The sequence below is a fragment of the Chiloscyllium punctatum genome, chromosome 10, assembly GCF_047496795.1.
Source record: "Chiloscyllium punctatum isolate Juve2018m chromosome 10, sChiPun1.3, whole genome shotgun sequence".
NCBI lineage: Eukaryota > Metazoa > Chordata > Chondrichthyes > Orectolobiformes > Hemiscylliidae > Chiloscyllium > Chiloscyllium punctatum.
Window position 1 is genome coordinate 68,531,052 of NC_092748.1, and position 15,970 is coordinate 68,547,021.

The 15,970-nt window shown below is 40.8% G+C and overlaps 1 protein-coding gene across 2 annotated transcripts in view; it reads right to left on the minus strand.

Moving 5' to 3' along the window:
- Positions 1-15,970, minus strand: part of ly75 (lymphocyte antigen 75) — a 141,982-nt gene that overhangs the window by 75,390 nt on the left and 50,622 nt on the right. For both annotated transcript variants that reach the window (XM_072579435.1, XM_072579434.1), the window contains exons 14-15: positions 6,926-7,007; positions 2,556-2,627 (exon numbers count right to left, since the gene is read on the minus strand). In XM_072579435.1, coding sequence (XP_072435536.1) covers positions 2,556-2,627; positions 6,926-7,007 — 154 coding nt within the window. The remainder of the gene's footprint in view (positions 1-2,555; positions 2,628-6,925; positions 7,008-15,970) is intronic.

Genomic DNA, 15,970 nt, shown 5'->3' on the forward strand with positions numbered 1-15,970 from the left:
CCTGATAAAAGCACTTCACTGGACATTTGGTAACCAGCAAAAGCACTTTTATTTTATATTGCAACTATGGAGTAGTAAGACTACTAATGCAGTAATGCACTTCTCCAGCCTCAGTCATAATAGTTGTAGGTGAATGGAAAAAATTTTAAATATGGACAAGAATCTCCTGGATGAGTAACGGACCTCCTACACCTTGACAAATGCAGTAGTGTCATTATATTGAGTGATCGGGGTGGGGGAGGCCTTGTGGCACAGTGGTATTCCTACCTTGGTGCCAGAGATTTGGGTTCAAGTCACACTTGTCCCTGAGGTATGACACAGCATACACAAACAGATGATTAAAATAACTACATGGAGAGGTTATCCACCTTCCATTTCTGACCCCTCACCCATCCGAATTAAATCACTCTATTGTTGGACCAGCGCCTTCAGCTGCCGAAACCTTAAACCCTGCAATTCCTCTTTCCCCATCTCTCTCTCTTTCTTTCTGCCTCCATTTCCTTCAAGCTGATCCTTAGAAAGCTCCCTGACAAAGCTTTTGGTCAAATGAACTAAAATGTCCTTATGTTCTTCATTGTAATTTTTGGTTGGCAATGCTTCAGTGTAAAATTTTGAGTTAACCATTCTATCATGTTAAAAACATGATCTAAAATCAAAGTTTTTGATATCTATGAAGGATGATTAAATAATTTTTCCCAGTAATAACTTTTAAGTGTTGATCATGATGACTAATTTATTAGTCATCTGCTTGAAACAGTACATTAGCTGATGGTGTACAACAATTAATAAGCAGACAAACCAGTAATATCACTTTGGTCATACAGTTAAACCAGAAACTCCAGTTGAAGTTGCAGGTTAATATACACCCACAGTTAACAAGTAATGAAGATATTATTTATTGGAACATCATGTACAATTATACTGAAACCATGGGGAAGGGCTCTGAATGGCAAGCTCCATAAATCTATTGTCAGTGATTTTGTTATTCATTCACGGGATAAGGGCATCACTGACTAGGCCAACATTTATTGCCCAGTGGACAGTTAATGGTCAAACAATTGCTGGAGTCCCATGTAGGCCACACTAGGGAAGGAAACTGCCATCCTTACCTGAAGGACATTAGTGAACCAGATGGGTTTTTCTGGCAATTGACAATGGATTCATGGACATGGTTAGACTTTTTATTCCAGATGTTTACGGAATTATAATTCTACCATCTGCCATGGCAGGATTTGAACCCAGATTTCCAGGAAATTACCTGGGTATCTGAAATAACAGTCCAGTGATCATGTCACTAGGTTGTCACCTCCCCCAAACTGGCACACTGATCATATTGACTGCTACTGGTTTTTTCATTTATTTTCTCCTCAACTTTTGAGTGCAAATGGAATCCTCAAAAAATTTCATCACTTGTGTTTGCTGCTACAAATCACATTGTATTTGTTGGGAAGACAACGGAGTGAAATGTAGGAAGAATGTAATATAACATACAAATTGCAACTACAAAAAAAAAACACAAACCATAAAAGAAAAGGAAATAAATTACCATTCATTAGCTGTATAAAAGAAAGAGAGTCCTGGAGCAAAAACAGAAGCCATTTGCAGTCAACAGAAATAATTTATAGGAGGAGTCATACCAGACACAGGAAAATAATCACCATTATCAAATGCTGAAGATCACAGACCACAACATCTCTGAAGGAGCTCCCTCGGGGCACAGTTATCGTTCAATTCATTTTCTGCACTTTCAACAATGTTCTTCAGACTCAAGTTCAGAAAGAGGGCTATTTGATAACTGTTCTACAATGTTCAACAGCATTTTCAAATCCTCCAAATAGTTTGTATCAGAAATATCTAGATTACATCCATGCTTACAAAGGCAGACAATTGCATTTTCCTTTAACATGTAATTATCTGACGACCTCTTTTCGACTCTTAAAAAAAGCACATTATAGCGATAATAATTCAAAAATATCCAGAAGTTACCACTGACCAGATGTGAATCAAAAGCAGTTAGTAATCAGTCTTTCACACAGCATGAAAGATTCTTCGGTATCAAGTCAGGAATGTCTGGAATATTCACTATTCAAATGTATGAGTGAGGTTGCAACAATACTGAAATAACTGAACATTAAAAAGAAAGGGGTTTGCTCGATTGGTCTTCTGCCATTGAACAAATTGTGATCTCCTTCAATCACTGTGATGACAGAATGAGCTGATGACAGAACATAATGCAGCACCTCACTAAGTTTACCTAAAAAGTACCACCCCTTGTGGTCATTATCACAAAATAACAGAAGGGAGCAGCTGACAGGATCGTGTTTTCAAAAGACACCATCCTGATGTGAATCGAGGTGTTGTTTACATTGTTAGTCAAGGAATTCCAGAATTTTGATTATCTATCATAGGAACTGCAACAAAAGTTGAAGCCGATGGTTCACCATTATTTTTTGGGGGTGAACAGGAATGAGCAATAAATGTAACTTTACCAACACCACAAAATATCTTCTGGAAAATAAAAGAAATATTTCGTTTTTGAAGTGTTGGAATCTCACCTGAAATGCACCACAATCTCTGACAGCATAATCATCTTCTTTAAAATCAAAGGGTAAAGTCACCAATGAAACCTATCAAAGATAAAAGATTAGAACATATCTGTCAAAGATAATTTAGGTTTCATGCTCTCAGTGGACAGCAGTTATTCAGGTCAGATAAATGCTGATACTTTTGGATCAATGTTCCCCCCAGGAATTACTCCCTGCTGAAGTTGTAAAACCATCCCAAATATGTACAATTGTGTGTGCGCTGAGTAAGGAGAAGTCAAAGCTTGGGGATTTTCGCATACCTCCTGGGGGTGAGGGGAGCCAGAGATGTGGGAGTGCACCCTCTGGGTATATATGGCTGAGTTTGAAAAAAATCTATAGTAATATCACAAGAAAATAGCAAGTTAGTTGGTTGCTGAGCACTTACACCAGTAATTTTGAAAATGCGAAATTCTAAATAAGAACAGGAAATGCAAAAAAAAAATTTATAGGCACAGGAGACAGAGTTGATTATAACCAAGAGTGAAGAATTGGAACTTTCTACCAATCTCGTGTTTATAGGTGATAGCACTAGAGTAATGTTAAAATAAAGCAAATTTAATTACTATAATGTTAGTTACTTTAAGTGATTTGAAAGGTTAAGGTATGACAGGGCAGGTCAGCTAGGCGAATGGTCATTCTGTGGCATGAGAGAGTTGTGCATATTTATTGTGAGCCAGCCAAGTCCATGTCAGGAAATGTCACTCTCTACAGTGTCTGGGTTTCAGAGTTCAAGCAGTGGATGGAGTCACCAAGTCTCCATGAGTCAGAGAACTAAGTGGAGAGAATATTCAGAGAAGTGATCACACCGCAGGTTAAGGCAGGCAAGTAAATGGGAAATGGAGTGATCACCTGGCAGTGAGAGAGAAACAGGAGAGTAGTAAAGCAGTACACAGAGGTCTCCCTGTCTTCTGATCTGGATATCAAGGAGGATGATGAATCCTTAGAGGAATGGAAGAGCCAAGACCGTAGCAACACAGACAGCCCAGCTGGACAGCAGGAGAGGAAGAGGGGTAGAAAGGCAGTACTGCCAGGGGATTCCTTAGTTAGCAGGTCAGGCAGATGTTTCTTCCACTATCAACGTGACTCCAGGATGGTGTGTTGCCTCCCTGGTGCTAGGGTCAGATATGTCCCAAAATAGCTGGAGGACATTCTTCTGTTGGGTGTATGAACAGAGGTCATGTTCCACACTGGTATTTACAACATAGGTGGGGAGGAGGTCTGCAAGTCCTGAAATCAGAATTTAAGGAGCCAGGTGGATAATTAGCAAGCAGGGTCTTTAAAAGTAGTAAATTCCAGATTACTCCCAATGCCACATGCCAGTGAGTACAGAAATGGGGCATAGGAAGAGGAGTAGACCATTCAGTCTCTCCAGCCTGCTCCTCCATCCATGGTTCAACTGTGGCCTAATTCCATCCACCTGCCTTTGGCCTACATCCTTGAATACCTTTGCATGACAAACAATTTTTATCTCAGATTTAAAATTATTAAGTAATCCTGCATTCACTGCTGCTTGTGGAAAGAGTTCCAAACACTGACTGCTATGTGTACAGAAGTGCTTCCTAACACCTCTCCTGAACGGTCTGGCCCTCATGCTCAGACTATGCCCCCAAGTTCTAGAGTTTCCCAGCCAGTGGAAATAATTTATCTTTATCTCAGTAGTTTTTCCTGATAATATCTTGAAGACTTCAAATCAGTTACCCCTTGACTTCTCGACCAGACAGATGAACGTGTGGTGAGAAAGAAGATCCAAGAAGAAGGGTTTGAGATTCTTGGGACACTGCCTGGCTTTAGAGGAGTTGGCACCTGTACAAGCCAGACACATTGCACTTGAACAGAACTGGGACTGAGATCTTTGCTGGGCATTTTGCTGGCGTCACTGAGAGGGCTTTAAACTAACTCAGCAAGGATGTGGGAACCAGGAGAGAATATTGTACTAGAGAGTGCACGAGATCGACAGATAGCACTAAGAGAGAAATCAAAGGAAGGGAGAAAGTAATGAAGTTTAAAATCAAGGTTAGTGTACTTGCATAAGTGCATGTAAGTATAGTTAGTTAAATTAGGGAGTCAAGAACTGTCTGGGGATTATGTCATTGTGGTGACAGGGTCCTCAGTCAAGGATGGGAAGATCTCAGGAAAGTTATGTTTCACGCAGGAGCTGATCTAGGGTGTTAACTACTCCAAGGTACAAAGCATTCTGGGCCACACAGACTGAAACCAAAGGTTGAAAGGGGAAGGGAATAAAAGAAAAAGAGTTGCTGAACAATCGGGTACTTTCAAAGAGGAAATGGTTTGGACTAAGACAAGGTACATTCCCTCAAGAGGGAAAAATAGGACAAACAAATCCAGAACTCATGGATGATAAAGGAGATAGAAATTTTAAAAAAAGGAATGTGCTTATGACAGATGGCAACCAGTAAATACAATCAAGAACTAAAGACAGTTAAAAGTCTGGAAACTAACAGGAAAACAAATTACTGTCAAAGTTTTCTGTAATCACATTAACAATAAAAGGGTAGTAGGAAGAGAGCGAAGGCCAAATAAGGACTAAAAATAGGACTGACGCTTAGAGATAAATGGCATGGTGAGGTACTTTGCATTAGTCTTTACGTGGAAAGTACAGTCCAAGTCATGGTGGCAAAGGAGGAAACTCTGTCACTGGAAAGGTTCAAAATTGATGAGGAGTGTATACTGTAGTCGCTGTAAATTGTACAAGTTGATAAGGAACCAGCACTGGCAAGCATTTTTCAATCTTCGGAGGTGATGCTGAAAGATTAAAGAATTGTAAACATCACGTTCTTGTTCAAAGACAAATGGCTGTCGAGCATGGAAAAATATGGATTGATTTGAAAGAACGAGCATGGATTTGTAAGGAAAGATTGTGTCTAACTGTATTCTAGGGTAGTGAATTCCACAGATTCACAAATAACTCAGAAATAATTTCTCCTCATTTCGGTTTTAAATCTGCTACCCCTTATCCTAGGTTACCCCACGAGGTATCTCCTCTATCTTTACTTTGTCACAATCCTCTTCAGCATCCTACATACCTCAATTAAATCCCCCTTTCATTCATCTAAAGTCTAGAAAGTATAAGCTTAAGCAGCTCATTCTCTCTTCGTGCCAAACCCCTCATCTCGAGGATCAAGCTAGTGAACATCCTCCAAACTACCTTGAATTAAACTTGATCCCTCCTCAAGTAAGGGGACCAATATTGCACAAGGTCTCTGTAATGCCTGGTACAGTTGCCAAAGTTCGTTTGCCCTCCTTAGTATCTTGTAATTTGGAGTTAATATAGAAGAGCTAATAAAAGGGAACCGGGAGGTTATAAGGAACTGAGAGAAGACATCATTTAGAATACGGTGTATACTTCTGGGTGCACTGGAGAGTGATAGAGCAGCAGTTTTATGAGAATGAAGAGACTATTCCGATATGGAGAAAGATGGGAGAAGTTGGAACTGTTCTCCTTGGAAAGGAGAAGGCTGCGAGGAAATTTGATAGAAGTTTGCAAAATCATGAAGGGTCTGGAAAAAAAACTCCGATTGAGAACCAATGGACACACAGTCTTCAACTGCTTTCTAAAAGAAACAAATCACAGGAGAAAAATCCCTTTTTAGTCTGGGATGCACTGGCTGGAAGTGTGTTAGAGGCAGATTCAATTCAGACATTCAAGAGAGCATTGGATGTTCGTCTGAACAGAAATGAGATGTGAAGTTACAGGAGAAGGGCAAGAGATTGGCAGCAAGTTAAAAAAGCTCAGAGAGCCATTGCACAAAGCCATGATGGGCCAAGTAACCTTCTCCACTGTATTGACATTGTGAAAGATTTACCAGAGAACAAAAGGAACCTAAAAAAGGTCAAGACCTTTCTTAATTCTATGTCATCTTCATCTTCAGAGGGTTGCATTACTATCACGAAGTTTGTTTCTTTTAAATTCAACATCATGGTTACCCAGGCCAGTGACGTATCAAAGTCTATATCATGATTGTTATTTTGCAATGTTAGCCACTTTGCCAGAATACAGACACCTCTTCACAATATTATGAATATAATAAAAACAAATGGCAGTACACTCAGGGCCTCTGTTTCTTGATTGTAATGATAAGTGATTGAAATGGATGCCAGCCCTGGATTGGGGGCAGGCAGCTGGGGAGGTGGTGGGGATGTTGAATGGATGGATCAATACATTACATTATTAATTCTGCCAGAATAAAAACACAAGAATGGACTGGAGAAGAGAAACCTCTGAAGCCAAAAAACAGTTTTGTACAATGCTAGTCTTTTTCTTTTCACAATGAACAAAACAAAAAGAAAATTTGTAAACTGCAAGATAGAAAAAAGTTTACCGGTCTGCCGTCACTCCATTCCCAAGAGCCTTTGGAATCTGGATTTCTCTTGTTTAATCCAACCCAAAACCAACGTTCATCACTGCAAAAGGAAACAAAGAACAGCAAAATGGATTAGGAGTCAGTGTGCCACTCAACCCCAGACTTATTAGGAAAGCAAAATAATGCAAATACTAAAAATCTGAAAAATTGGAAAGACAGCCTGTCAGACAGAACCTATGCAGACAAATGTTGTTAACATTTCAGGTTGGAGGTGTTCCATCAGCACTAAGCAAGTTTTTAAAAACATTTTTAAGCGGTGATGGTGGTGGGGGTGGGGGAAGAGATGGTGAGGGTGGTGGTTGCAAGAAGACCAAAAGAAAATGAATGTGATTAAAGGTTAGGAGGCAACAAGTTCATAATTCAAGACTAACAAAACAGTAGTTATGGTTGCAAGTTCTAGAAGGCAGGGAGAGGACTCCAACTATTTTGTTTCAATTTAAACTATATTCCCACAATTGTTTGTCGCTGAACCGACAACATGGTTCCTGCTATTTCTGTAAAGTTCTGACCAGTAAAGTCATCATGGTCCTACCAGACCATATGGCTGGTCTCTTGTTAGAGGAAGACTGCTCGAAATGGTTTAAGCCAAGGGTTACCACACCTCAGTTCAGGGAACAGAAAAAGGAGACACCTTCATGGTAACCTCAGCCAATGCAGGAATTGAAACCATGCTGTTGTCATCACTCTGCATTGTAAATGAACTGTCCAGTGAGCAGTAACCAGAGAATAAAAGCTTACATCGTCCTCTTGGAAAGCAACATTCCCTGCATTTTACAGACATTCAAACCAAGCCAACACTGAGTAACCACATAGCAAGGTGTCTATACCAGCCATGAACAAAGGTAGAGCTCTTTAAATTGAAACAAAGTGAGCTGGAAAACCTCAGGAGGCATCGATGGAACGAAAGTAAAGCAGAGTTAACATTTTTAAATCCTAATACCCTTCTTTAGAATTTCAAAGAGCTAGTCAAACCCATGATTTCTGCAACAGCCCCACAGTTATGTTACAAAACAATCATTTTTGACCAGGTGTAATCATAGATATCCTGTTGTGTGCTCAAGACAGTCTTGGGATACACAGCATCTTTATTAAAATGTTTGTAAGGTGTGTCCAGAAAGGGAGTCTTTTCATTTTCTGACTTCAGCATCAATTTTCCTCTATGGTCTTGCAGCCCAAACATCCTCCTTAAACTGACTGACAGACAAACAGCGCATGTGCAGTGTGAAACAATATAAATCTAATTTGGACCATTTAGAGTAAATATTCTGAACCTTTGACTTTCTTCTTCTGAGGTGAATGCCTTGAACATTACCTCTAATCTCTGGAATTCCAAATCTTTAATCTTGCCAATAGCATTGGATTCTCAGATTGGGGCAAGTATCATTCAGAGATCCTCAATTTAATCTTTTAGAGGTATTACTGCTGGATTGTCATCTGGTATGACTTTATGCAAGCTAATACTGTTGCAAGAAGCACCAGTGTCCAGCTGGTATTTCACATTTATTTGATACTCTCATTCTATAGTTACAACCTACCTGTCTCTAAGACTCAATATTGCCAACCTGCTCTCAACTCCATTTCTGACACCATGTTGCGTTTACAGGACAACAGTCTCGTCTCCACAGCATCTTTACTGAAGTGCTTATAAGATGTCATGGTAACAATGACATAACTATGGCAGACCAGGACGGACATTTGTATATTCTTATATTCCAACCTAAATAACCTTGGTAGCTAAAGTGACTCATGCAGAATCCCAGTCAGAAGAAAAGTCACAGCTTTTGAATAGCTTTGGTTGTATATTTTTTACGAGACAGCTTTGACTACTTTCCTCAGTTTGCCTTTTGTACTGGTTTAGTCAACAATAGAGCAGCTCCTGGCTTATTTACAGACGGTCTCTAGTCTCGACCTCTCTAGAAATCAATTTCCAGAAATGAAATCCTGAAAATTAATTTTCCAGGAGATAAGAATTATATTGTCACACCTTCAGCTGCAATCCACCTGGATCTGAATTTCAATGAACAGGTCTATGCCAGACCAGCCAACTAGAAAAGATTACTCAACATTCACGTCATTTACTGCCAATATTTTGTACTTGAGAAATGTGAAATGATACCTTTCCTTTTTAAAACTTAATTCATTTTTCCTTGTATACTTCAGTGCATTTGGAATTTTAATGCATTTATAAAACTGACTTTTAGAGTAAAAACAAATTTGCTTTTACAAACATTTTTGAATTGAACTTCACAAATTGGGTTTCAGGAAAAGCAAACATTCTGCTGGCTACTAGAGTCAGAGTCAGAGTCAGATGTACAGCATGTAAACAGACCCTTCAGTCCAACCTGTCCATGCCGACCAGATATCCCAACCCAATCCAGTCCCACCTGCAAGCACCTGGCCCATATCCCTCCAAACCCTTCCTATTCATATGCCCATCCAAATGCCTCTTAAATGTTGCAATTGTACCAGCCTCCACCATTCCTCTGGCAGCCCATTCCATACACGTACCACCCTCTGCATGAAAAAGTTGCCCCTTAGGTCTCTTTTATATCTTTCTCCTCTCACCCTAAACCTATGCCCTCGAGTTCTGGACTCCCCGACCACAGGGATAAGACTTTGCCTATTTACCCTATCCATGCCCCTCAATTTTGTAAACCTCTATAAGGTCACCCCTCAGCCTCTGACACTCCAGAGAAAACAGCGCCAGCCTGTTTAGCCTCTCCTTGTAGCTCAAATCCTCCAATCCTTGTAAATCTTTTCTGAACCTTTTCAAGTTTCACAACATCTTTCCGATAGGAAGACCGGAATTGCACACAGTATTCCAACAGTGGCCTAACCGATGTCCTGTACAGCCGCAACATGACTTCCCAACTCCTGCACTCAATACTCTGACCAATAAAGGAAAGCATACCAAACACCTTCTTCACTATCGTAGCTACCTGCGACTCCACTTTTAAGGAGCTATGAACCTGCACTCCAAGGTCTCTTTGTTCAGCAACACTCCCTAGGGCCTATAAGTCAGTGTATAAGTCCTGCTAAGATTTGCTTTCCCAAAATGCAGCACCTCACATTTATCTGAATTATCCATCTGCCACTTCTCAGCCCATTGGCCCATCTGGTCAAGATCCTGTTGTAATCTGTGGTAACCCTCTTCGCTGTCCACTACATCTCCAATTTTGGTGTCATCTGCAAACTTACTAACTGTACCTCTTATGCTCGCATCCAAATCATTTATGTAAATGACAAAAAAGTAGAGGACCCAGCACCGATCCTTGTGGCACTCTACTGGTCATAGGCTTCCTGTCTGAAAAACAACCCTCCACCACCACCTTTGAGCCAGTTCTGTATCCAAATGGCTAGTTCTCTCTTTATTCCGTGAGATCTAACCTTGCTGATCAGTCTCCCATGGGGAACCTTGTTGAACGCCTTACTGAAGTCCATCTAGATCTCATCTACTGCTCTGATCTCATCAAGCCTCTTTGTTCCTTCTTCACAAAACCCAATCAAGTTTGTGAGACATGATTTCCACTGCGTAAAGCCTTGCTGACTCTCCCTAATCAGTCCTTGCCTTTCCAAATACATGTACATCCTGTCCCTCAGGATTCCCTCCAACAACTTGCCCACTACCAACGTCAGGCTCACTGGTCTATAGTTCCCTAGCTTGTCCTTACCACCCTTTTTAAACAGTGGCACCACGTTAGCCAACCTCCAGTCTTCTAGCACCTCACCTGTGACCATCGATGATACAAATATCTCAGCAAGAGGCCCAGCAATCAGTTCTCTAGCTTCCCACAGAGTTCTAGGATACACCTGATCAGGTCCTGGGGATTTATCCACCTCTACCCGTTTTAAGACATCCAGCACTTTCTCTTCTGTAATACAGACATTTTGCAAGATATCACCATCTATTTCCCTCCAGTGTATCTTCTGTATCCTTTTCCACAGTAAATACTGATGCAAGATACTCATTTAGTATCTCCCCCACAGCTCCCCCTGCAGCTCCACACAAAGGCCGCCTTGCTGATCTTTGAGGGGTCCTATTCTCTCCCTAGTTACCCTTTTGTCCTTAACGTATTTGTAAAACTTTGAATTCTCCTTAATTCTATTTGGCAAAGCTATCTCATGTCCCCTTTTTGTCCTCCTGATTTCCCTCTTAAGTATACTCCTACTTCCTTTATACTCTAAGGAGTGTTAAAAGGGAAAAGAAATAACAATCACATTTTAAAAACACACCTATCTTAAGAAAACCAGCAAAAATAATTTCTTTTCTCCTTAACTGTTATGTGAATATATAAAAGAAACAAAAAGTTATGCCCAAAGCAAGTTTGTTTTGATGGCTTATTTCAAGTCTTGATCTTCACATTGCATTCAGATTTTTAAATAAAATGCAATTTGCCTCAACTAGTCATCATCATTGTGGTGAAATGATTTTTGACTTCACTAAGTTGCCTAAACTCTTAAAGCTAAGATTTACTCTTTTATTTTGGAGTTCTCCCAAGAACATGGGGTGAAATCCTGTTGAGGCTTTGAGGATCAATTGTTGCTAGTGTCCCTTTACTTTGCCAAAGTCTGCTGAAACATCAGACAATCTGGCAGGCATTCTCCTGGACTTAAGATGGTGGTAAGACTCACTCACTGAAGGCTGCCAGTCAAATCAGAAGCTCTCACATTCAGAAGCTATTGTGAGAAGCCAAGTTGGAGAAAAGCTTTCTACAAACAAGCTGCCCAGCTGATCATCCCCAATTCTGAAAATAAAAAAAAACTCTTGTTGAGTTCAGGGTAAAACCTATTTGCTGTTTTAAAAGGGTTATATGAGAAACATTTCAAGACTATTCCCTGCCCAAGCTGTGTTTACCAAGACTCCAGAGGCAGCCATGAGTAATTCAAGACTTACCCACACATGCCAGAAATACGACAGGCTTCTAGACCTTATCTTCCTGCCTTCGAGAATAACCTAGTGTTCAAAACACCTCCCCCCCCCACCACCCCTTCAGAAAGTCAATCACTACTGAGAATTAAAAAATCTTTTTGCAATAAATGTGTTTTGGGGATACTTTGAAAGAGGAGCACTTATACTTCTACATTACCCACTGTGGCACAGGGGTAACATCACTAGGCTAGTGACCCAGAGGCACAGGCTAAGGTTCTGGGAACATGGCTTCAAATTGTACCACAGCAGCGGGTGAAATTTGAATAGTTTTAAACTCTGGAATGAAAATAGATAATCTCATGGAGATCATGTAATCAGTGTATATTTATTTTCTGGTTTTACAAGGTTTATTAGGAAAGAAAATTTGCTTGCTTACATGTGACACCAGACATACACAAAAACCATGCGGCTCATATAATAATGTGGTTGACTCTTAACTGACCCCTGGGCAATTAGGGATGGACAAGAACTACTCTCTTGATGGTGATGCATACATCCCATGCAAAACAATTATGCCCTCTGCATATAATAAATTTTGTTTGCAGGACATCCTGGCATCCTAAAAGAGCTAGCTATAAAGATAGTGGATGCATTGTTTGTAATTTTCCAAAAGTCACTGGAATCTAGAGAAATACCTCTGGCAGTTCATTCCACATACAAACTACCCTCAGAGTAAAAATGTTGCCCCTAATGTACTTTTTACACCTTTCTCCTCTCACCTTAAAAATATGTTGCCCAGCTTTGAACACTCCACGCTAGGAAGATGACTAATTATTCTATGGTCCTCATGATTTTACAAACTTCTAAAGGTCACCCCTCAACCTCCTATGCTCCAATGAAAAGAAAAAGGTGCAGTCTTTCCAGTCTATTTTTATATCTCAAACCTGTGTTCCCATCTTGGCAAATCTTGTTCAAATTGTCTCCAATTTAATAATAATTACTATAGCATGGTGACCAGAACTACACACACGACTCCAGAAGAGGACTCACCATCCCAACTCCTACATATTCAAAGCTCTGAGCAAAGAAGGTATGCTTGCTAAACACTTCCTTAACAATCCTATCTACCTGTGACACAAAATTTCAAAGAATTATGTACCTGAACCCAGAGGTATTTCTGAACCCTGAGGTAACGCCATTCTACAATACCATCCAGGGCCTTACGATTTAATTGTAAAAGTCCTGTCCTTGTTTGTATTACAAAAAGTCTAATATCTCACATTTATCAAAAGTAAATTCCATCTGCCATTTCTCAACCTATTGATCCAACTGATCAAGATCTCTTTGCAATCTTATAGAACCTTCTTCACTGTCCACTATAGCACCAATTAAATGGTAAGGTCATCTACTACCTTTCTTCCCATGTATCATTTCATCAAAATATCTTTGGCAGTTGCCAAGATGTTCCTGGACAATCAAGATTTATCCCTGAAATGATTTGCAAAGAGTAACCAAGGTTAGGCTAATTGAAGTAGTGAAAAAGTTAGTTATGTTCAGAGTAGTGGCTCGGAAAGCAGACATAATTGAGATAATATCACAAAATGTGGAGGTTGGACAGGAACACAAACCAAATGGTGAGCCAATTAAGTTAGTGAGAAATGTAAGTGCAGATAAAGAAAGCTGAAAATAGAAAAAAAAATTAGAAAATAGAAAAAACTTGAACTTGAGGCAAAAGACAAAAAGAGCACTCCAGAGGGAGGAGAAAAGGAGAGAAGCAGCGAATACCATCATTAAAGGCTGAATTGAGCAAAAAACAAAAGGCTTCTGACTTAGAGGAACATTCTGACAAGAAAGGATCAGAATCTAATTCCAGCGGAGAGCTGTTTAAATTTCTGCAAGCCCTCCTGACATTGGATGTCCACAACGTCCCTGATGGAGGGGAGGACTTAAATCCAGCACCTTAGGCTATTCAGCCTTAGGCTACCACCGATCACAACATTGTGACTGGGGTGGTGATGCAGCTCCACTGAGAATACGCTTTTCCTAGATAACTGACCAGGTTGATTAAAGGTATGTTCTGGCACTTGAACTCAGGTCTCCTGGTCCAGAGGTAGGGATACTATCACTGTGCCACACAGCGATTATAGCTTTGGACCCCATTAACTGAAAGAATGTACAACCTGAACTTACAATTGATTACCCACTAAGAATAAAAGCAAAATTAGTAAAATGTATGCTTGCGTACACTTACAAAAATAAGGAATGCATATGCTTTAGCACGATTAAGAATTAAAACAGGATCTCCTGATATGCTGTACTACAGTCTAAGACAGCATTTCACCCCTTTTTCATGTCTCTCCTGTACTGGCTCCCTCAGAGTCCAGGTATTAAAATATTTGCAGCTTCAAGTCAACCAAATACTGGTTCAAATGTCACCCAATATTATGATGCTAACTAAGATGAAAAACTAGTCTAATTTTATACTTTTATCTAGCGTTTTGTAAAGACCATTATCTAGCAGTGTACATATACATTCCCTACAGCAAATAACAATGTTTTTGAAACTGAACCACATGGTCTTCAGTATGACCTCTCCTTCACTCACTGATCCAGTGGAAGCTGCCTGCTGTGAATGCAAGTACTGGCAGACACCAGTTGCGCCAAATGCTCTGCTTGTGTGCTGTAGGTCATGCCATTTTATAGATTAGAGTGGTGCTGGAAAAGCACAGCAGGTCTGGCAGCATCCGAGGAGCAGGAAAATAGACGTTTCAGGCAAAAGCCCTTCATCAGGAATGAGGCAGGGAGCCTCCAGGGTGAAGAGAAAAATGGGAGGGGGGTGGGGCTGGGGAGAAGGCAGCTGAGACTGCAATAGGTGGATGGAGGTGGGGATGAAGGTGATAGATTAGATTAGTTTACTTACAGTGTGGAAACAGGCCCTTCGGCCCAACAAGTCCACACCGACCCACCCGTACGCCTACATTTACCCCTTCACCCAACACTATGGGAAATTTAGCATGGCCAATTCACCTGACCTGCACATCTTTGGACTGTGGGAGGAAACCGGAGCACTCGGAGGAAACCCACGCAGACAAAGGGTGAATGTGCAAACTCCACACAGTCAGTCACCTGAGGCGGGAATTGAACCTGGGTCTCTGGCGCTGTGAGGCAGCAGTGCTCGCCACTGTGCCACGGTGCTGCCCATCACAGGATAGGTCGGAAAGGAGGGTGGAGAAGGAAGATTGGCAGGTAGGACAGGTCATGAGGATGGTGCTGACCTGGCAGATTGGAATTGGGGTTAGGGGAAATGAGGATACTGGTGAAGTCCATATTGATACTCTGGAGTTGAAGTGTTCCGAAGTGAAAGATGAGGCATTCTTCCTCCAGGCGTTGAGTGGTGAGGGAGTGTTGGTGGAGCATGCCCAGGACCTGCATATCCTCAGCAGAGTAGGAGGGGGAGTTGAAATGTTTGGTCATAAGGCGGGGAGGTTGATTGGTGCGGGTGTCCAGGAGATGTTAGTGAATTATATCATCTTTGACTGCAAATCACATGTCACATGTAAAAGGTTACTGAATATGTACACAACATGCTGCAAGCTAGACTGATCACCTTGATAGCATTTTAGTCAAATGTGTGCTAGTCATAATAACTGAGGAACCTCTGTTTCCACATATGTAACTCTATGTGAACTTGATATGCCTACAAATAGGGGTGATGGTAAAACCATATACCCCAAGACCAAAAGAAAATGTAGCAAGGCAGTAATGTGGGTAAAAAAAAAATACCTTACTCAATTTGTTCATACTTTACAATGGCCTTGTAAGAGATAGAAAAAGACTATGGAAATTTTGTTGAACTGTTTAGCATACTGCAGTGTGTCATGATTTAACAGGGAAAAAAGTGCGCCAGTGTTCCACAAGTGGCCACAAAAAATGTAAAATCGGAGAGTGAGAGAGAGCACTTTGAGCACCTTTGCGGCTTCAGTTATAGAAGCAAGTGGACAAGCGTGGCTATTTGTCAGACTCTTCAGGGCCATCAGTCTTCTTTGGTGAAGACTTATCATTGCCTCATCTGTCAGTGTCATCATGCAGGGTATGGCATCACCCACATCTGCATAATCCTTCATGGTTGTCTG